The sequence below is a fragment of the Dermochelys coriacea genome, chromosome 12 (genome assembly GCF_009764565.3).
Source record: "Dermochelys coriacea isolate rDerCor1 chromosome 12, rDerCor1.pri.v4, whole genome shotgun sequence".
Lineage (NCBI taxonomy): Eukaryota > Metazoa > Chordata > Testudines > Dermochelyidae > Dermochelys > Dermochelys coriacea.
The window spans coordinates 9,910,923-9,933,333 of record NC_050079.1 but is presented as its reverse complement, the minus strand read 5'-3'; the positions used below and the strand labels follow the sequence as shown (position 1 = coordinate 9,933,333).

The 22,411-nt window shown below is 43.3% G+C and overlaps 1 protein-coding gene across 1 annotated transcript; it reads left to right on the top strand.

Moving 5' to 3' along the window:
- Nucleotides 1–433: 433 nt before the first annotated feature.
- OSGIN1 (oxidative stress induced growth inhibitor 1) lies at nt 434–15,518 on the top strand. The gene is given in 7 exon segments (XM_038368656.2): nt 434–587; nt 6,921–7,025; nt 10,968–11,104; nt 11,430–11,621; nt 11,974–12,065; nt 12,794–13,784; nt 13,787–15,518. Coding segments are annotated over 6 exon segments (1,506 nt in total). The 5' UTR covers nt 434–587; nt 6,921–6,958; the 3' UTR covers nt 13,814–15,518.
- The last annotated feature ends 6,893 nt before the right edge of the window (nt 15,519–22,411 follow it).

Here is a 22,411-nt window from a genome sequence, read left to right as displayed (position 1 = left end):
TGTTGATCAGCTGTAATTACAATACTGCTGACTCTACATAGTCCTAAAAGAGCCTTCAGTGTTAATGAAAGCATGCTGTGCTATCCTGCCGCCCTTGTTAATTACAATAATTATTGCTGTGTCAGCTAGGTGTTTTAAATAAGAATAAAACTCCAAACACCACCATAAAACTCAGATTAATTTACACAGGACCCTTAAGCTAAAAATAAAAAAGAATTAAATCTATTGAGTGTTGGATTCTTGTCATATGGGAGCAACAGAGGGATGGTTCCTTCCCGGCTGTTTTTCACCATATTCATTTCCTTTATGCTATCAACTTAACAGCACAAAGTGACTCTGCATCGTTCATTCATAAACAGGGTAAGCTAGGTAGTGTTGCTGACTCATGCTTATGAGCCATTTTCCTAGTCCCTCCCACCCAGGCTTCAACTCCACCTCCTTAAACTAGGAACTGGTTGCCCACTATATTTAACAGCTGCCTTGAAGCTGGGAACAATATACGATCAAGACGCATGGGGTGTTCTGCTTCTCTAGAAATACAGGCACTGACACACAGACTTTCCTTCTCATCAGCTTCATTTCCTGAGGTAAGAGGACTGTAGATGAATAAAGAAACCTTTATTAGCCAGGCATGAGTAGCATATTGCTTTCTAGAATGGTACAAGGGAATGCTTTTAGAAAGAAGGTGTCAGCTTAATGAACCACATAACTGGATTGTTCCTCAGTTGTGTCTATGGCATGCTTCTTATTGGAATCACAAGAATAAGACTGACAAGGAGGGTCAGGTGATATCTTTTGTTGGACCAACTTCTGTTGCTGGGAGACAAGCTTTTGAACTTGCATAGAGAAGAAATGCAAGCAGAAAGATTCTATTAAAACTTTAGAAAGATGCAGTAAAGTTTAAACTGTACTCAACTGTTGGAGTTTCAGTAATTTAAAAAAAAATGAAATTACAAATAGCTGCCTGAAAAATTAACAGAGAAAAAGAAAACAACTGATGGAAAGTACCGTGTTTGTGTGGCTCCTGTTACACCTGAATCTCACAGAAACACCTGCAAGCTGCTACATTATTTATAGCTGCACTGCCCTTCTTAAAATCTCTCCATGTGTTGTACTGGTCTAGTTTTATGGTCCTTACTTAAGTAAGACTCCTGTGCATGACTCTGGGAGCTTTGGTTGCATCAGGGCAGCAGAACTTGGCTCTCGCTACTAAAGTTACTCCAGCTCCGGTGTATTGCTAACAGATCACTGCGCGCTCTCTCTCTCTCTCTCTTATTTGGATTTTTAATTCATTTCAGTTGTGCAATCTGGAAATACTCGAGGTCACGCTTGCTTTACATGAGTGATACCTTTAAGCCCAATGGGAGTACATGTGTAAGGAGAGCAGGATTTGGCCCTAGATGGATAAGTTAGGCACTTCTCCTAGCCAGAACATTACCTAAGCAGTGAGACACATTGGTGGCAATGAGGGGGACGGATTCTGGAGCACAGTAATAATAGAAAAGAAAGCACTTCCAGATTGGGGCAGGAGATGGGTTGCAGGGAGAGGAACATTTAAGGTGGAATCCTAAATTAGAAGCCAATACTATGAACAGAATCATTGAGCTGGCTGAGTTTGAATACTGGGTATTGTGTTTTACATAAAGGAAGGTGAAAAGGAAAACAACCTAGTTTCTTTTATTTGATCAGCTTCTTCCCCCATTACACTTCCATAGCAATTTCAGTATAAACCCTGGGAAAACTCCCATGCACCTCAGTAGCATTGCACAAGTGCCTAAAGGTGAGTAGCATTTGACCTGCATCTGGATTTCAGTGGAGGGAATGAGTTCTCTCAGTTCTGAGAGTGAGCCAAAGGTTTTATCTTTGGCTCTAATGGCATGAGAGAATTTTTCTCCTGTGTCTTCAGCAGTTTCTAGTCGATTATTGAGCTAAATCCTGCTTTCCATTCATTTGCAAAGTTGTAAACTGGTGCAGAACCTAGCCCATTGGTGTTAGCTTTCCTCTTATAAAACAGGTAATTACTATAAACTATACAGGTAACAGCAGTAAAGCAGGGAATACTGCTTTAATCAGTAGAGCTGTGATAGCATAACGATTAACAACTGTGATGGAAAATAAGTTTGCATATTACTCTACACAATAAGAAAATAGTATCCAGAGGTATTCGTCACCTAACTTTAGCTAGATGCACAGCAATGAAATGGAATAAGGAGGTACACTTGGTTTTTATTTCATCTGATTTAGTGCTAGTTTTATCCAATCTGGGTTTGGATCTAAGACATCCCCACAGTATAGCCAGTGGTGCTATTCTTGCCAATAACTCTGGGTATAATTCCCATGAATGTCTCCTTCCTTCTACATATCAAAAGCCATAGAAGGGGGAATCGACTTATCATGGGTAGTCCACAGCTGCTGGGCCTCCGCTGGAGGGGTTGATGACAGCAGAGTAGAACAGCTAGAGGCCAAGGCAACCTGCTACTGACAGAGGCAGAATTACACAGCTGGTTCTGGCCCATCTTGCCCCACCTATGTCCCCTAAAAGAAGCATCTATGATATTATCTTATGCTGTGCTGCTAGTGGCTGGTTCATGGTCCATTGCCCATCTGCAGACAGCATGTGGCCATTTTATCAGCAGTGTTTCTGCAGAGTGTTGGAGAAATATACACTGTTGTCTTTTAGGGACTTTGTATCCCTCCTCTTCCCCTGCTTAATCTAAACGGGTCATTCTAGTCTGAAGGTGCATGGTTTGCTCTGCTAGGAAACATAACACGGACCTGTATGTTGCGTGGAACAGCCATGGAGTCAGAGCTACTGCCACTCTTTAGGCAGGCACTAACCAGGTAAATTGCATTATAATTTATGCTGCCTGAGAGAATATCTTGCTGTATAGAATGGCAGTTCCAACTCCCTGGGCTCGCACAGCCACCCCAACTGCTTAGAGCTGAACTCCTGCAATTGCATCTGGGGAGGTGGGAGAGATGTGGCTGCATAGTAGGGAGTTAACCATGTGCCTGTTTCTGATTAGCTCTGGCACATGGTTGGAATGCCTTATCCTTCAGCAGCAGGTAAAGTAGTTGTGAGTAGGAGGGTAACATGTCTGCATACAGTCCAGTGCTTTTTGTCAAGGCTACAATATGAGACACTGCCTAAAAGCTGCATGCATAGATGTGAAAAGGAAAGACTAAGGTGAGGTATCAAGAAAGGAAGCAATTTAGAGGCAGAGTGGGAGGGAAGATGCGTCCCGTTAGGCAGAAAGTCTCCATAGCTAGATTCCAGGGAAAGTTGTTGTTAGTTTAGTTTAAAAATTCACCATGCCACAGTCTGTGTATTGGTGCTGCCTCTAGGCATACTAGGATCTGAGCAACACCAGCTGTCCTGCAATAGTTAAAGTTACGACTGTTTTTTTTTTTTTTTCTATGACAGTGCCCTATTTATAGAGATTTATAATTTTGGTTATAAAAACAGGCCCTGGGATGATAAGTCTGAGACTTTACACTTGTGTTCCATGATTACTATAGTTAGAACGAGTGGTGAGCTGGAGCTGGTTCACACTGGTTCACGCGAACCAGCTGTTAAATTTTGAAACCGGTTTAGAACCGGTTGTTAAAGGGGTTTGGCAAACTCTGGCCTGCAGGCCACATGCAGCCTGCGGGACTGTCCTGTCCGTCCCGCCTGAGCTCTCGGCTGGGGAGGCTACCCTGAGAATTTCTATTCACCCGGCAGCCCTTCGGTTGCTCCAGGTCTTTGGCAGTGGGCCCTTCAGTGCCGCTGAAGACCCAGAGCAACTGAAGGAACCGTTCTTCAGCTTCTAGCAGCTCATTACTGGTTCGAACCCCTCCCTTTTTTTTTTTTTTTTTTTTTTGCAAATGCAAAATAACCCAAAATTAAACTGAAAAAGTATAAAAAGGGGAAAAACTCGCCTTGCAGCAGTGGCTACTGTGGTTCCTATCCTGCAGGGGTGGGTCTGGCTTCCCACTCTGGCCACTGCAACCTGGTGGCAGAGTGAGCAAGCTGCCCCACACACAATGGCTGGAACTAGTGGGGCTAGGGGTGCTGCTGCACCCCTGGTTTGAACTAGTAATAACTCACATAAATGGTTTCCGCCTTCTGCCCCCCTCCCTCCCCCATAAAAATTGTTCCAACACCAGCTGTCCCGTGAAGCTGGGCCCAGCTCCCTGCTTTGGGCTTTGTGAGTGGGCACCTGGGATTGAAGCATTGCTCAGGTTTGGCCTGGTTGCCCCTCCATCATGACGAGGCTGGGTCAAACCTGTGCAACACTGGAACCCCGTGTGGCAGGAAGCTGGGCCCAGCCATGTGGGATGAGAGCAGCAGGAGCCATCACTGTAGGGTGAATGCATGGCAGGCTCACTCTGCAATCTCTTCCCCCTCCCCCCCCGGGGCAGGACTCAACACTCCCTCTACCCCCAGCAAATACAAAATAAAAATAAATCCCCCCCCCCCCCAAATTATAAAAAATACAGAAGAATTTCACAGGCTGAAACTAGCTGAGCCTTTCCACAGGATCATCTGGTTCACCACTAAATGCTTCATGGTTAACACTCCTACACATTTAGTAGGCCGTGATCAAATGTTACTTAATGTCACAATAAATAATTTAGTTTTTCACCCATAAATTAATAACAGTTAAAGGCCAACAGATATCACTAGAGTTTTGATGCAGAAATATAGATATCTATGTGCTAATTCCTAATGACCAAGTAAGTGTGGACTCTTTGGCATCACTCATTTCCAGGTGGGTGGAATGCTGTCAAAAGAAATGGTACAAAGCAAAGTGTAGCCAGGACTTGATTCCTTCTAGAAGATCCATGATGCTTTTGTTTGCTCAGATGGGAGATGTTACAGGCTAAAACTGCATGTTTGTCTATTTTTCCCTTGCATGAAAACACTTGCTATTTTGTGAACGCTACCCACCAGTGTAACCTTCTTCAAAAAGTTAGTGAAATGCCTACTTTTTGACTTTACCAGTGCCAAAGCTGTCTTGCTTCTTGCCATTGATCTATCTACCTATTGTATTTAAAAACTGGTTTTTGATGCCCAGAAGTAAGATACTAACTTCCCTTCATCTTTCATGCAACATGGCTGAAATTCACTTTTGTGCAGATCTTCACCAGAAAGACTATACACAATTTAAATGGTACATAGGCCTTGCACCTGCTCAGGGGGGAATTTTACCCTTTTGGAATAGTTACCATCTTCTGTTCCAGAGCTGGCTACATTTCAGAGGCAAGTTATTCCAACACCCAGAATATGTGAGAATTAGCAACATGAATTGAGATCCTGCCAGAGGAAAGGCAGTAGGTAAAAGACTAACAATACAGTTCATTTATGGCAAAGGGATATATTGTACAGTACAGGAGTATCAGCTTCTCTAAGACTATAGTCAGAACCTGATTACTAGATTTTTTTTTTTTTTTTTTTTTTTTAAACTTCAAGGTAAAATTTGTGTGGCTTCTCATTCAATCTGTTGGGAATTTAGTAGATTCTTGCATTAAGTAGTGAAGTACACTTCGGTTTAACCGAACAGTTGCACAAGTTGGATGACATTTGTGGTGAGAGGATTATGTCAAACATTATGACCTGCCAAGCTTGTTTGGGAATGTACAACACACTTGCCAAAGATCTTTCTACACTCAATGAAGAGACGAGAATGCCCCACTGAGCCAAGTCATTCCATTCAATGGATTCTGATAGGCTTTCAAAATTATGACAATGTTAATTTATATTTAATTTTCTGGAGGCTAGCTGAAGTCTTCTATTGAGAATGTTTGTCTAGTCTTAGTAACCACAGAGAATTCATAACCCTTTCTGGACTCGGATTAGCAGCACTGAAAGTACAGATGACTAATACAAATTCATTCAAACAACTTTGGAATTATTTATTTACAGTGGAAAAGTCACTGCAGCCTCAAGATAGCAGTGAGTTAGGCATGGCTAGCTTGCACTTAGTGTACATGCTGGGTCACTGTGCTGCTGAATTCAAATTGACAAGTGACAGGACAGGTAAGGGTTTACCAACCAGTCTCACTCCTATTCTCCTACTCAGTCACTAGGAGATTGGATGGTAGGTTTGTTGTTGTTTGTCACTGGATGGCTTAACAAGCTCTGATTCAGAACTCTACATATACATGGGATCTCAGTGCTGCTAAGGACCTATGTCAGATTAACAGATGGACATAAATAGTTTTCCACTCCATGAATGTGACAGTAACACCTGTTGTTGCAAGAGAACAAGAATATTGCTTTTAAAAGAGCTTGTTAACAACTGCACCCAGGGGTTTAGTGCTTTCAAATTACTCAGAAACCTTTAGCATTGTTTTGGGGCTTTTTTTTTTTTTTTTTTTTTTTTTTTTTTTGCAAATGATGCCAACAGCTTTCAAGTCTTCAAGCAGAAGTTTAGACTCAGATGCAAACTCCAATGCTCCATAAATGTGCAAATGTCACAAGAACCTCATTGAAGAAATATTTTGTGTTAGCACAACAGCTTGGAAAATTACCAACTGGCCCTTGAAGTCACTGTAACAAGAACTTAGCCCCTGATATGTAGTGCTGATAGGAGAAGGGAAGATTTTCCTATGACCCATCTGCAACATTCCCCGTTGTTTGAGTCCTTGGCCTGTCTTGAGTAGAGGCTGACACTTGTCATGTGGACCAAAAATGTCCATGAAGGACTAAAATAAGGACATCTTTTGTTTTAAGGTCAAATCCTAATTATGCCATAGGTTTCCAATACAAAATTTACACCTATACTGTATGGGAGTTGAAATTGAACTCCATTGTATGTAAAATGAATGATATTTTAGATCAGCTGCTACTGAGGGCTATGAAGAGGAGAGAGTATTTCTTTTTGTGTTTTAAATAAGTTAATGGTTGCGTGTTTGTCTTTTTTTTGTCATTACAGGTAGATTTTTCTGGTCCTAAACTCTTTCAGATGTGAAGATGTATCCAGTGTTGAACAAAGTCCCAAATAAAAGTTATTCCAAACCACTTCCTGTTGTTGTTATAGGTAAGTAATATTTTGGCAATGCAATCCGTGTTCTCCAGTGCGGTAGTCTTACTAAGACTTGCTATAGCTGACATCCTCATGCATTGTTCCAAAAGCTGTAATTAAATCTAGAAATGTTCTGGGAATGATATCCCCTCAGTTTTTGCTACAGTCAAGAAAGGATAATTTGGCTTAAGAAAATAAGAATATCAAATTATAATTTATTTTTTAAAACAGAATTGTCTGACCTTTAGGACATTCAGTTGAGCCTGTTTGTCTCATGGGTGTTTTGGAGAGGTTTGAAATTTATTGTATTGTCTTTCATCTGGCAAGGAGTCAACTAGTGTTTTTTGTGAAGCTTAGTATTTGTTGAGTGTATGTGTTTAGGGCAGGAGTGGGCACGCTTTTTGGCCTGAGGGCCGCATCAGGTTTCTGAAATTGTATGGAGGGCCGGTTAGGGGAGGCTGTGCCTCCCCAAACAGCCAGGCATTGCCCAGCCCCCGCCCCCATCTGACTCCCCCCCAGCGATCATCCACCCCCCAGCTGCTCTCTGTCCCCTGACCGCACTCATAGCCCTTGCCCTATCCAACCTCTCCTCTCCTTCCTAACTGCCCACCACTGCCCCATCCAACCCCCCTCTCCTTCTTGATTGGCCTTCCCCCCCCGGACCCCTACTCCCATTCAACCCCTCCGTTCCCTACCTTCTGATCGCCCTGACCCCTATCCACACCCCTGGTCTCTGAGAACCCCCCCAAACTCCCCTGCCCTCTATCCAGCCCTTCCCTGCACTCCCTGCCCCCTTACCATGCTGCCCGGAGCACCGGGTCAGGCCAGGCTCTGCAGCTGCACTGCCCCAGGAGCTCGCAGCCCCACTGCCCAGAGCCTGGCACCCTGAGCTGAGGCTGAGGGGAAGGGGGAACAGCGGGGGAGGGACCGGGGGCAAGCCTCCTGGGCCAGGAGCTCAGGCTGGGCAGGATGGTCCTGCGGGCTGGATGTGGCCCGTGGGTTGTAGTTTGGCCCACCTCTGGTTTAGGGTCTGATCCAAAGCTACTGAAGTCTCTGAGACTCTTTACATGGAGTTCGATGGGCTTTGGTTCAGGTTTACACAGTGAAAAATATGTGAAGTAGTTTAATTTTTAAAACAGCTGTTTGTAGGAATGCAAAAGTTACACTTTTCTTTACAGTTTTAGAAAGCCAGTTAGTTTAGTTTGTTTGGTGAGTGAATCAGGAACAGGAGCTTCTCGTTTGCAAATGCCCTCTTGAGGTTAGTTAGACATGCTCACTCTTCATATCCAATGTGTCACTAACCCGATAAGCTATGACCAAGCAGAGGCTTCTCTGGCATAAAGGAGTCATTCCCTTTTCACTCATGCTTGTGCTTAGGTGCCTTGCTAAATTAAGACATTGACTCCCAGGAAAGTCAATGGGGCTCATGTGCTTAAATGCTTTGCTAGTGCTGGGCTTGTTCCATGCCCACCATCTAAACCAGGGCGAAATTCTCCCTGGTGGAGTGAGCCCGTACAAGGTTTATGCACCACAAAAGTTCCACTTAATCCTTTTGTATAGTCGTTTTGTGAGGTGGACTCTTGTCCCAGGGGGCTGAATCCTGAGAGGCATTTTTAGACAGACAATTGAGAAGCTTGTTTTTCTTGGGATGGGATTGGTAAATTCTTGGTACTACCTTTTTAAAAGGGTCCAATTTCAAAACAAGTTTAACTTTAAAGACCACTCTGAGTGTTGCCAGTGCAGAGATTTTCCGCCCCCTGCACAGGAGAAGGGAGGCTCTGATTTTCTGAACAGCTCCAGGAACATTGCCAGCTGGAAATTGCTGGAGAGTACTCCCGGGGTTGGCTGTACTGGTTCTGTGACAGCTGAGAGTTCTCTCATGCCAGGGCAGTCAGCTGATCAGCTCCAGCTGCTGTCTGGTTCCTTGTGCCATTAAAGTGGCATGAAGGGACACAAGGCAGGAGTGTATCTGGCCTACTTTATGGGACTTAAAGATTCATATTTATAACTGCAGCTTTGTCCATAACTCCACCTCATTTAACCAGATGTTTAATACTGGCCAGGAACTCTGATGTAACCCCAACAACAAAAGAGCAAGTTAAGGATGAATTGTATCCTGGTTCTGTTTCAAGTTAATTATTGCGGTTTTATTTCCATCATTATTTACTCTTGGCTTTTTCTCTAATCCTAAGTGAGAACAGTGTTAGGAATAGAATTGAGCAGTGGCCTTGGCTCCCCGCAGTTCATTGCTCCAAGAGCGGGGATTATGTCCACAATGCTATGAAAGTGCACACAGAATGTTACAGGCTGCTGTGTCACCCTGACTGATTTTCTGACACTGCATTATGTAATGGTGGTTAGTCATACTAAAGAGCAACAAAGCTTTGAGCTGTAGAGGCTGACAGCTAGTTTATACAGACACTAAAATGCTGGAAAACAGCCATGTGAAAACTTTCCACACACTACTGCACTGTACACTGACGTAGAGCTATGTATATTCGCTTCTGAAGCCAGTTGTTGGGTGGTCGGTAGGAAAACTTTAGCCATCCAGCTATTTGTTCAAAGTGTCATATTTTGAGGGATGGTGGTGGGGGAGGGAGAGCTCTCTGCCCAACCTCCAGCTCACTGCCTGCTTCCAGTGAATCGAAGGAGAGAACAAAGACAGGAGAGAACTAAAACTATAGGGCTGATTGGAGACCTAGTGTAATCCATAGCAACTCCATTAGCTTCAGTTAAATCAATCAGTCAACAGGTTAGAGAGCGTACAAATTTAAGGTGAGAAATTTGGCCAGTTTCAGAACAGGGTCTTTTGCAGAATCAGTGACCAGTATCCCAGTGACTTGAGAATTGGCATATGAGACATTGTGTGCCCACCCCCTGCTCCACATATCTTCTGTCACATAGTGGTAACTGGGAAGAGTCCAGGTCTGAATTCCTTGGCCCTATGAGGTAATACCCTGAAGTGAGCAATAAAGATCCTACATCTCTTCCTAATAACCTACTTGCTTCAGAATGACTGTAGACAGTGGTGTTGAGCAGTAGGCACCAAGAATTTGATCCTGCTGTCTGATGTAGGGCAGCACCACTTCAGATCTCAGAAATTAGCTATCCCATGTGAATGCACATCATAGCAGTGTCTGATTTTTTTTTTCCTTCAAAATTATGAAGTGATGCAAGTTGCATTTAGGCAGGAAAGAATGAAGTCTAAACTCTTCTTGGGTTTGAGCCCCCCCCCTTCCATCCATATACAAATCACTCTGACTTGGGTCAGCAAGCACTCAAGACGTGGGAATTAGGACCCTGCTAGCGGGTGGGTCAGAGCCGGAGTCCTACTGTGGCTTGGGTCCTGTCATTTTACAGTGTGGACTCAGGTCAAGCTGTCGACCTGAGTTGGAAGCACAGCTGTGATCTGGGTGCAGCAATTGTAAACCCAGGTTTACAATGCAGTGTGAGTGCTCAAACACAGGCTTGGAAACACAGAGCCCACAAGTGTGGGTCCCACAGCTCTGGGTGTAGTGTGTGGATGTACCCTCAAAGTCCAAGAGCAGGTTTAATTCCTGAACATCATCCTTTGAAAAATGCAGCTCTCTTCTGAGCCTGCTATTTTACCAGTGTTTGACAAAGCCCCAGCTTATTAGTGTCAGTACCGCTAGGAGGTCCCAACTGGGATCAGGGCTCCAAGATGCTAGGCTTTGTACATAGACCTTGTAAGAAACAGCCCCTGCCCTGAACAGCTTGTAATACAAATAGATATGACGGACAAAAAGGGAAAAAAAGAAGTGAAGTGATTTGCCCAAGGCCATGCAGCAGGACCATGGTTGACCTGAGACTAGAACCCAGTTCTCCTGAGTTGAAGTATATCCACTGGACCATATTGCATATCTGATGAGATGCTTTACAAAGGACTATTGTTCCAACCACAGTGATGCAATATTAATTTAATTGTGTTTTGTTCAGGGAATGGTCCTTCAGGAATTTGCCTCTCCTACCTGCTGTCTGGTTATATCCCTTACATCAAAAGGGGATCTGTTCATCCTCATCCTATTCTACAGAGGAAACTAGAGGAAACACCAGAAGTCGCCATTATAGACCAGGTTTGTACCAAATGAATTTGCCTTTTACCAGGAAGAAGTAGATAGAACACATCACCACCACCATCATATGCCCAGAGCATGCTGGCAACAGAAGCCTTAAGCATGGGTTAATTTGTTTCCCAAATCATCACGGTATATAGGGCCAGCACAAGGGCTGTGCGCTACTCAAATCATCCAGACAGGACTTGTGTGCCAGATAGGCCTTATTCTGACTAAGTGAAGTTCAGCTCTACTGAGCACCTAATGATATTGCGTTACTGCTGCATTTTGAAGTGATCTCGTGTGTTATATGATGCAGGCTCTAAGTATCTGTCCTGTCTTTTAGGATCTGGAGTACCTGTCTGAAGGTTTGGAGGGACGATCCCAGAGCCCCGTGGCTCTTCTTTTCGATACCCTGCTGCGTCCAGATACAGACTTTAGTGGAACTGCAGAATCTGTCCTCACTTGGTGGCACAAGACCAACAGAGCCATTCCCCATCTGGTCCTTGGCAGAAACTCTCCTGGGGGTGCCTGGCATGTATGTAGACATGAATGCTTAAGTTTATGTAATATGTATTACACAATAGTCAGTATCATGATTAAAGATGCAAAGGGCTGAACAAGCTAATCATCCAGACAAGCAGGATCCAGCAGGGCTCTGCTTTTAACCCACCAAAAAGTGAGCTGGCTTGAATGTGCAGGAGAGATTTGCCCTCCCAGCCCACTACTGCCGTTTATTCCAGCCAAACATCTGGATCAGCTGAGGTCCCTTGGCGACACTAAAGTTTGATTTACTGGAACTTAACAGAACAGTGTTCCTGCTCAATGTCCAGAGTGCTTATTTCCTTTCATTTTCAGTTGCTTAACTCATTCGCTGTTTGTTCTTTCAGTTTATTGAGGGATCTACGATCACTTTGAGCCAAGGGGAATGGATGGGACTTCCAGACCTTCAGCTCAAAGACTGGATGAGGAAAAAGAGAAGGTGAGGAGACTGATGTGACATTACTTATTTCCAAATAGCCAAAGGATTTTTGGGCAATATGGTATGAAGTCCAGCTGGCTAACTATTATGGCCAGTTTCAGTGAGTGGAAGAAATCCCCAAGAAAAATCTGGTATAAATTCAGAGTAACTCTCTCAACCACAGAGCAGTTAATTCTGAATGTACACTGGGGTAACAGATCAGCATGTGACCAGCAGTTGCATTTAAAAATCTGAATTAATAGGTGTGGAAACCATAATTTTTGGATAGTGTAGCCCACTTATATATTGTCCCATATTTACAAGTATTCTAATTGGACAGATGTACAGTGGGACAAAGTACAGTGTAATCATTCAGATGTTAGATTGCAAATACTTAGGCTACTTTTGCTATTGTTTGTTAGGTTTATAGCATGTACATTCTAAGTCTGGAAAAGCTCACGAGAAAAAATAAATTGGAAGTGATAGGGAGGGTAGTAAAGGAGTAAATAGGTTGCTAAAGTTTTTGTGGGGTTTTCATATCCGACCGTATTGCCTCTTCCAGTTATTCCTGATAGTGAGCCTGACTGTTCAGACTTGTGTATTGGGAGTAATTCCACTGAAATCAACAGGGGTAAAACTAGTGAAGAGAATGCAGGCCCAGTTTTTCCATGAGTGCCAGGATAGATAGCCCTTCAATACATGCAACTGAATTTCACTGTTCAACCATCATTTATAATATCCTGTTACAGGGGCCTCAGGAATAACAGAGCCACAGCAGAAGACATTGCTCAGTATTACCAACATTATGTGGCAAAGAAAGGGCTGCAGAAGAATTTTATCTGTGAGACTGTTGTGACATCTGTGAGGAAAGTGAGCCCAGATGTAAACTCCAGCTATGCACAGCAGGATTCTGAGGGGAACAGTGACTCCTTCTGGGATTTCCCTGAGAAAGAGAAGGAAGATGACCAGATTGCTAGTGGAAATCTTTTCCAGGTGGATGGACTCATCAAAAACATTAATGGTGGTCAGCAACCCTTCTCCATCTATGCAGAGAATGTGGTTTTAGCCACTGGAACATACGACAGTCCAACCAAGCTTGGAGTTAAGGGAGAGAACCTTCCTTTTGTCCATCACAAACTCTCTGCCCTTGAAGAAGCAGTGAAGAACAAGAGGGTTAGCATGACATCAGATCCAGTCTTGATTGTAGGTGCCGGGCTGACCGCTGCTGATGCAATTCTCTTTGCTCACCATTGCAATGTCCCAGTGATCCACGCCTTTCGCAGAAGGGTCAACGATCCAGGCCTCATCTTCAATCAACTCCCCAAAATGATGTATCCAGAGTATCACAAAGTCCACCAGATGATGAAAGAACAGTCAGTTGCTTGTCCCGGGCCATATGAATGTTATATCAGCCTTCCTGAACATCATGTCCTGTCCTTCAGAGAGGACAAGAAGTGTGTCTTCCAGGATAAGAGCGGTCACCAGAAAATCTTTAACATTTCTATGGCTTTTGTTCTCATTGGCTCAAACCCCAACCTTTCCTTCCTAGCAAATAATGGCATTGACTTGGCAATTGACAATGAGCAGCCAGTCAACTCCAAAAGGAACCCCATCAACGTTGACCCATTCACCTACGAATGTGTTCAGGAGAAAGGGCTTTATGCTGTGGGGCCATTAGCTGGGGACAACTTTGTGCGTTTTGTGCAGGGAGGGGCTCTGGCTGTTGCCAGCTCTTTGTTTAAAAAAAAGCAAACAAAAATCCTCCTTAACAAACAAATTGCCTTAAGCCAAAAGCATTCAAACAGGTGATTCCTATTCTCTTTGAGAAGTAAGGCATTTGACACGCGCACTTTCCCCTGTGGTACTCTCCAGGGCAGTTCAGAGTGACCAAACTCTCAGTGGGTTCATTTGGGAATAAGTCAGCAAGTACATGGCTTGAAATTTAGATCTCAATGTTGCCAACATTTCTACCTTGCTAAAAGGTTGAATGTAAGTGCAACCAAGGGAACAGCCCCATTCCTGCAGAGCTTTGCACTAAGGGAATGGGGAACTTGCATCCTAGCTTAGAATAGTTGGGGGCAAAGCAGCAGTCGCTTCACCATATAAATGTCTTTCAGGTTGCAGCTGGCTGAAAAGAGTTCTCATCCTTTAACTATTTTCTTGGTGGCCATATTGGCAAGCCCTGTGTTTAGTTAATCTTTTTCAAATGTTACTGGGTAAATACAGGTAATGCTGCACAACACACAGTTGTTGCTGTTTCGTGTGCTTATGTGGCACAGCTCTATGCTGTTCTTGCAATGCAAGTCCATTGAAAGCTGTGCTGCAAGTGTTCTATGCACCTAAACCAGAATTCTGCTATTAGAAATGGTCACAAAAGAATTGCCTAAAGGGCTGCTGTAATAGTCCTCTTCTCCTGCAACGAGCACCACTGCCATGTTCTGTGTGTCACCTCTTTGGATGCAGCACACTTGTGAATCTGTCTTTTTGGAAGACTCCTTTTCAAATAATGGTACAAACGTACTCATGTTGAGTGCACAATCTGTAAAGAGCTAGAAGGCAGAATGATAGAGTGCAACAGTGCTGCATTCTTAGAGACCTCTTTAGGGACACCAAAACCAAAGTATAAAGAATAATTATTGGTTGATGAGAACTGATTAATACTCTGCCCATGTATGATACTCAAATTCATCCTGCTCAGTGGAACTGAATGTTTTACCTTGGGAAGCTTTACATTACATATTGTAGTATGGATTCCCAATATAGGATATTTCTGAAAACGGATTCTGTAAATCAGAAATGGCATTCCACAAATTCTTCTTGAAAGAGAAGAATTGCACAATTGCTTTTAGTTGTTAAATTGCTTTAGTCTATTTACTTTATTTGAATTCTTCATAATGTAGAAGAGATCCTAGATTAATACCGGAAGAAAATGTTCACTATAGACTTCTGGGTAACTGTGTAACAAGATCTACCTGCATTTGAACAATGGCCCTGATCCTGCAAGGCCCCTGAATATAGACTTCAATGGGAGTTCCACATGCAGAGAGATCATAGGGTCAGGGTTGATTGTGTTCTCCGTGTAAGGCCTGACTCCACTCTTAGTGGGGCAAAACTTCCATTGACACAGCAAGATATGCAGAATGAGGCCCAAAGAGACCACTTTACTGTATGTGGAAGTTGATGTGAGCAATCCTTTCACATAGCTGCTTACCTGGAATAGTCAGCCACTTAGCTAAGTGCATACAATGCCAGCAAGTTTTTCAGAAAAGTTACGCACACAGAGAAAGTGTTAGTTTGTAACTGCCTGGTCCCAGAAGTTTTTAAGCAAGGCAGGTGTAAGGAACACATCTGGCCTTTGTGTTGCTGCTGTGTCTTAGCAATGTTGTACAGCACTCTGGAAACTAACTATTTTTGTATTTTCTAAGTTAGCTATATTTTATATGTGGAACATGTTTAAATAAAATTTCAAACTTACTCCAGATGAATTCACTTATTTGAGCTGTAGCTGAATCACTGACCAAGGTGGCATGACCTATAAGTCGGGAGTTATGTGAACCATTCATCACAAGGATTACTGGTAGGGTCCAGGAAACTTACTAAAGAGGATTTACAAACTACAAATTATCAAAAGGGAAGCACTGCTCTTGGTGATTTGACTTCGAGTCTCCCTTGGTCAAAGAGATGAAAAGCAACAAACTGAGAAGGTATTGATGATTTTCATAAGGTTATAAGAACCCTGAAAAGAAAGCAAGCGAGATCTTACCCCTGTGTCAGCCTAGTAAGTCAGCTGTGTACAAAGGAGTTTTGCAGGAGTCTAGCAGACATGGAATCCCTTGCCCGCTTAAAGCTTGACTAGCTGCTCGGTGACCACTACTAGTTCCCTCTTGCGTTTGCCAGTGCATGTATTGATTCACTGGTCTTAACAGTCTCTAGCCAGTTTGCCCTATGGCAGACCTCTGTGGCTGGGGTGGAGGGAGTCCCTACAGAGCACAACATGTGGGCTTCACACACCTTGCTCCCAACCACACACACAGGACTTGCACTTTTGCTGCTACTTTCAGGGCCTTCTAAAAATCAATTTCCACAAATAGATGGTGGCAGGGGGTATGGGGGTGTCATTCTCCACTTCACTGAAGTCTATGGAAATGGACAGGGGAGCTGAGAGCCATTGAACCAAACTGTAAACCCTGTGTATATAATAATTTCAAGCCAGGGGGTGCAGCAGCATCCCTAATTCCAGCACATATGGAAATAGGATGCACAGAAACTCAGAGTATCAGAGGTTAACGTTCTACACCTATCTTCCACAAAGGTATAGTAAAAGTAAACAACACTGTATCCTGTCAGGGTTCCTTCCCCACTCTGAACTCTAGGGTACAGATGTGGGGACCTGTATGAAAGACCCCCTAAACTTATTCTTACCAGCTTAGGTTAAAAACTTCCCCAAGATACATACTTTGCCTTGTCCTTGAACAGTATGCTGCCACCACCAAGTGTCTTAAACAAAGAACAGGGAAAGAGACCACTTGGAGATGTCTTCCCCCAAAATAACCCCCCCCCCCAGTCCTAGGTACCCCCTTTCCTGGGGAGGCTTGAGAATAATATCCTAACCAATTGGTTACAAAATCATCCAAGACCCAAACCCCTGGATCTTGGAACGATGGAAAAATCAGTCAGGTTCTTAAAAGAAGGATTTTTATTTAAAAAAAAGTAAAAATCATCTCTGTAAAATCAAGATGGAAAATACTTAACAGGGTATTCAGATTCAAAACACAGAGGATCCTCCTCTGGGCAAAATTTTAAAGTTACAGAAAACAGGAATAAACCTCCCTCTTAATACAGGGGAAAATTCACATAAAACAAAAGATAAACTAATCTGCCTTGCCTGGTTTACCTATACTGGTTGCAATATTGGAGACTTGGATTAGGATGGGTTGGAGAAGATGGATTTCTGTCTGGCCTCTCTCAGTCCCAAGAGAGAACAACCCCATAAACAAAAGTCTCTTCTCCCCCCCCCCCAAGATTTGAAAGTATCTTGTCCCCTTATTGGTTCTTTGGGTCAGGTGCCAGCCAACTTAGTGGAGCTTCTTAACCCTTTACAGGTAACAGGAGGGACTTTGTAGCACTGTATACAGAAAGGTGGTTACCCTTCCCTTTATATTAATGACCTATCCCAGTTAATGTGTATGGGGCAGAAGGCTCAGGGGTCCTGATGTATCACAGGGCCCAACCCCCAGTGGTCCCCATGGATTTGTGGGGGGCCAAGGCCATCTGTGTATTGGTGTCTCTGCATTGCCCCCTGGAGACCCTGACAGCATAGCTCTGATGAGATTGCACTGGCACAGCATGTTCCCCACCCCCTACTATGGTTTCTTCTGGGACCCTCCTTATATTCTTACCATGCAGGGTATTCTGTGAGGCAGTTAATAGAGCCCTACTCTATGCTTCCTTTTCTGGGCAGTTTCTGTGGGTCATGGCCAAGGAAGTGATAAGTATCTCTCCTGCCCAAGCCACTGCTTCCCACAGTCCCTTGCTCTTCACCCTGCACAGATCAGTAGAGAGGCCTCTGCAGTGTCTAGACAAAAGAGGCCAGAGCCCCGCTCTGCTGGGGGGAAGGTCTGTGCATACTCCCTCGCTGGCTTCTGGAGCCTTTGAACAATTTGACTGTCCTGTCATTGGTTCCTGGCTTCACTTGAATTTCATTGTCTGCACAGAGGTCACAGTGCTGTAAGTTTTCAGTGTCACGCTGTATCTGTGGTCCAGCTGAAAAGATCAATACACTTGGTAGAATGCACCTTTCTTAAAATAGACGTTTTGGCCAAGCCTAGCATTCCTGCATCAGCAGCAAATAGAGCAGAGTCCAAGAACCAATGGGTCATCTAAAAACATTGGCCTGCATGGGCAAGGAGGCTGGGAATAATGAGTATTTATAGGAGTGACGCTAGCTGAAACGCTGCAGCGATGCATGTCATTAAATCCAAGCTCATGGAGTAGTGCTCATACAGTACATTCCAGCCGCAGAGGCCATGTCACTAGGATCTAGTCTAGCATTTACGGGTCAGCTTCTCAGGATCAGGGTAAAAACCACCCCTTTCCAGTTGAGGGGGCTTATTTAAAAAGTATTAGCTGGCTTGCTTTTCCCAGTGGGAATCAATGTATTGCATGCTGTGGAGGATGAGAAAGGGAAGGAGGTTTAGCAACAGGTGCTTAGGGAATATCTTGTGTCCCATCCTGCTACAATACTGAGCAAATAGTCCCCTCTACAAGACAATTTACTGCTCAGTGAGTAACAAATCCCCAGGGGCAGGAGTATGTTGTGTAAATCAAAGCCAATTATCTCCCACTTCTTTCTCTGCAACACAGAAGACCATTGTAAAATACACTTTTACATTAGTCACTGGAGTCAATGGACACGCACCATTGCTGGGTAAAGGTGTTGTTAACCTTTTGTAATGCTGACGGATATCATGTGACAGGAGCCAGGAAACAAAGCTTAGTCTCTTAGCAGTAGAGAAACATTATTTCATCAAAGTTTGATGATTTGGCAAAATCAGAATGTTTTGCAGACAGTCCAAGAGACCCAGGCATGATTTCTTCCCAGCTTGCCTGCCCAGCTCCATGGCAGTCAACCTGCTAACCCAGGGAGCCCAGGGCTTCCAGAGTCCATGGCTCTGTGGTTCCATTCCCTGCTGGAGAACTTGGAAGTGTGTAGGGTTTGCTCCTAAAACAAAATGTCAAAGTATCCCCCATCACAAAACTTCTCTAGTACGTACTGTACAGAAGCCTCAAGTCCAAAATTAAACTACATGAGAAATTCTCCAGCTATCTTATTCTGAAGACCATTTTGCAAGAAATGTTTTTAAGCGTCCATTTCCCTTTCAACACTCAAAACTTGGGTCTCACCCTTTATTATGCTCTGCAATACCAGGGGCTCCTACAGGTCAGTCCGAGAACTACCAAACTGCAGCGCAGTGGCATTCAGTAAGTTTCTAACATTTATTATCTTAATTTAAATAAAGAGATGCCTATCCAAAGCTCCTGGTGCCCTAACACATTGATACAATAAAATCCCAGCAACCTTAAAATGATCCTTTTAAAGGAACTCAGAGTCAGCCCTCTCCAAAAACTCTGACTCATGGAGTGTGCCTGGAACTGCATCTCATGCCGGTTATTTTGGACCAAGATCTCCTTATCCTTATTCTCTAGATCTCTTTAGAGCCAGAGTGGCCGTTTCTATTACCCTAATGAAGTAAGATACAAAAAAAGGGCAAAACCTCTCTTACTTTTCACTTACTCTTAGGCCTAAAAGGTTTTTCTACACGTTTTTAGCTTAAAAGTATCAGGAATGCCACATCTGGTCCTTACTTTGGTGGAGGACCTACTGGGAGTTGCAGCATATTTATTGTGAATGTTTGCTCCTTGACTGAAGAGAGGAGTGTCATCTTTAACAGAAGACCTCCTCTTTTTAAAGTTTTCCTTGGCTTTCTGAGTTTAAATAGGTGTTCGAAAAACAGTTTTGAAATTGGCTGACTAAGAATACCACTCCCTGCTCAATGGCTTAAATTTCACTCTCTTGACTCTTGTCCCACCCACCCTGAGATACATTATGGTGTCTGCAGAACTAATAAAATCATGGCGACCAGTATTTCTATAGTCTTTAAAAGCAGGCACCCTCTCCTATTTAAAGTGGCTCTAGAATATCAACCTGCTTGTTACTGGAGGAAATATTACTTACTTTGGACTCAATCACAGAATCAATTTTATACGTCATTTTTCAACTGGGGCCAGATATGATGGGAGACTTCCATTTAAGCTATATGGCCATCGGTGCAGAAGGGGGATCATAGCATAGCACACCTGCAGAGCATGATAATATACTGATGTAAGCGACCCCCAACTGGATTATATAAAAGGCTTTCAAAAGGGAAGATTAGCAGGAGCACACAATGAGAGTGGGTCACTTACCATAATACAAGAAATAAGAGCTTTCTAGGAGTTAAGCTGCCTCCTTGGTTTGTTTTGACCCACCTCTGCACGCTCCCATTCATTTCAGGGAATTGTTGTTCTGATTTACAGACACTCCACAAGGGGTGGTAAATGATTCATAAAATTAAATGGCATCAGCAGTACAGTGCACATGCAAAGGGAGCGTGGACAATGCTCTGCAATCAACAGCAGCTGGTCAGCCATGCAGTTACACATCACCACAAGATAAAGGTATGAGTTATTTACCCAGGTAGGAAAGTATTAGTTATTTACCCAGATATTTACATCACCACAAGATGAAGTTATTAGTTATTTAAAATGTTTACCCAGGTAGAAATGTCCATCTGGAAATGCATTGTCAATAAAAAATAAAAAGAGGATAAAGTTACAAAGCAGTAACTGCCTCTATATAATCAAATCAACTTTATCACGATACTGTAGGAAAGCTAGCATGCCTCTATCAGATCAGTTGTGTGACTATGAATCCTTAGATCAATTTAAAAATAATCCCACTTAATGTACAACATAGACTTGATTCCCACTTTGCTGGAGTAGCCTAATTTACTTCAGTGGAGCTATATAGATGTAAAAAGCAGCGTAACACCCTAAAGTTTGCAGTGGTCCACTGATTTGGCACCAGTGTGACAGAGCAGAAAATAAGTCCCACACCTGTTTCATTAAAGGAATGCTGGCCAGGTGAGACTCAGTGGGACTCAACAGGACATGGCACGGCTTTGTGCCAGTCTGGTGACAAGTCTGCTGTAAACCTGGCTTCAGGCAGTTAAGCCAGGTTTATGGCCATTTTACATCACCTGGGCAGTGCAAAGCACCCAGAGACTATCAGTAAGCGTAGTCCCATTTTTAAGAGGCAGAGCTTTCTCTGTGTGGCCTGTTACCCTAGCAAACGCTTCTTGCAATGGGCAATATCATGAGTGTTTTCCTCATAGTATTCTGGGCCCTGGACGTATACCATTTACTTGAGAGTCCAACTCCATCATCCCTTGGGCCGGAGGAAATTCCCGTATTGCTCCCAAAGGGATGCATGCTGTTTTTTTTAGGATGTCTTGGTTCCAAGCAGGAAAAGCCATTTTTTTTAAAACTAGTGCTAGAGCCCTCAGGGAAAAGGATTCATTAGCAGCTCAGGTGGTAATTTACCAGATGCTTGTTTTACATACACTAGCGTAAATCTGGATTCATTTCACTAGTCAGTGGAAACAATGCAGATTTATAGAGGGGTTAGTTCAGAACGTGATCCATGGAACCTTCCTCAATAAAGTGCAGGGTGAACATGAGCGGGGCCTAGAAAAGACAGTTCCAAAAATGTCACTGAAAGGGGCTACAGAAGTGTAAAATGGTTCATTATAAATGGGAGGCTTGTGCCCTTAAAATGGATGCATTTGCAAATTTCTGTCATAATTAAGGAGGCCCACTGAAGGTTTTGCCTTGGAAGATGTAAGTTTTAGCCAGTGAGCAAACACAGGGACAGCAAGAAACCCCAATTAGCAATATTAAATAATCCCTTTAACGGGAATAAACTAAAAATGAAATTTAAAATTGGCAAGTTTGGGAGAATTGTTCTCTCACATGAGGCTACAGAACAGCTAAAGTCCTAGCAAGATCATTTGCAATGTCTTGGCATTTATCACACTAGTTATTCTCTATTACCGTAATGCTAAATCAAATGGAAGTCTCAAAGGACCAGATAGTTTTCAGAGTTAATAATGTGCCCATATGTCTTTCAGCTAGGAAAGCCACTGACAGTTTATAAACAACTCCTTGGTGTTGCCATTGAGTAATAGAAGTCCCTAATCAGCCATTATGCAAATTAATGTAAACTCAACCAAAAATTTTGTAATGAAAGTCCAAGTTCTAACACCCATGTGATGCATCTAAGACAAAGGCATCATCAATACATCCTTTCCAACAGCAGAGCACAGAATCATTTCCAAAGTTTATGGAACATGCAAACAGGAGGTTCAGTTCAGAGAGAAAATTCTGGAGTCTTATTTTTAATTTTGGATTAAGTTTGCCTTGCTCTTACATGAGTACAACTCCCATTGATTTCAGTGGGCAAGCACAGGGCTAAGGACTCAGTCGTACACCCACTGGTGTCAGGGGGAGTGTTACTATTAACTTCGGTGGATGCAGAATCAACCCTTACATGAGACAGAAATGTGGCCCTTGGCCCTATCAGTGGCTCCCTGCTGAAATGAAGGACTCCGGCGTACTGCACTGTTCAATGAGGAGAACAGTGTTTCGAAGTGCCTTACAGGATTGAGCTGTTGAACTATACACATGCAGTACAGTTCAGATTTCAATTAAGAAAACCCTGTAATCTGTCATTAGGATGTTTAAATTTCAAATGTGTAAAGTAATTTAAC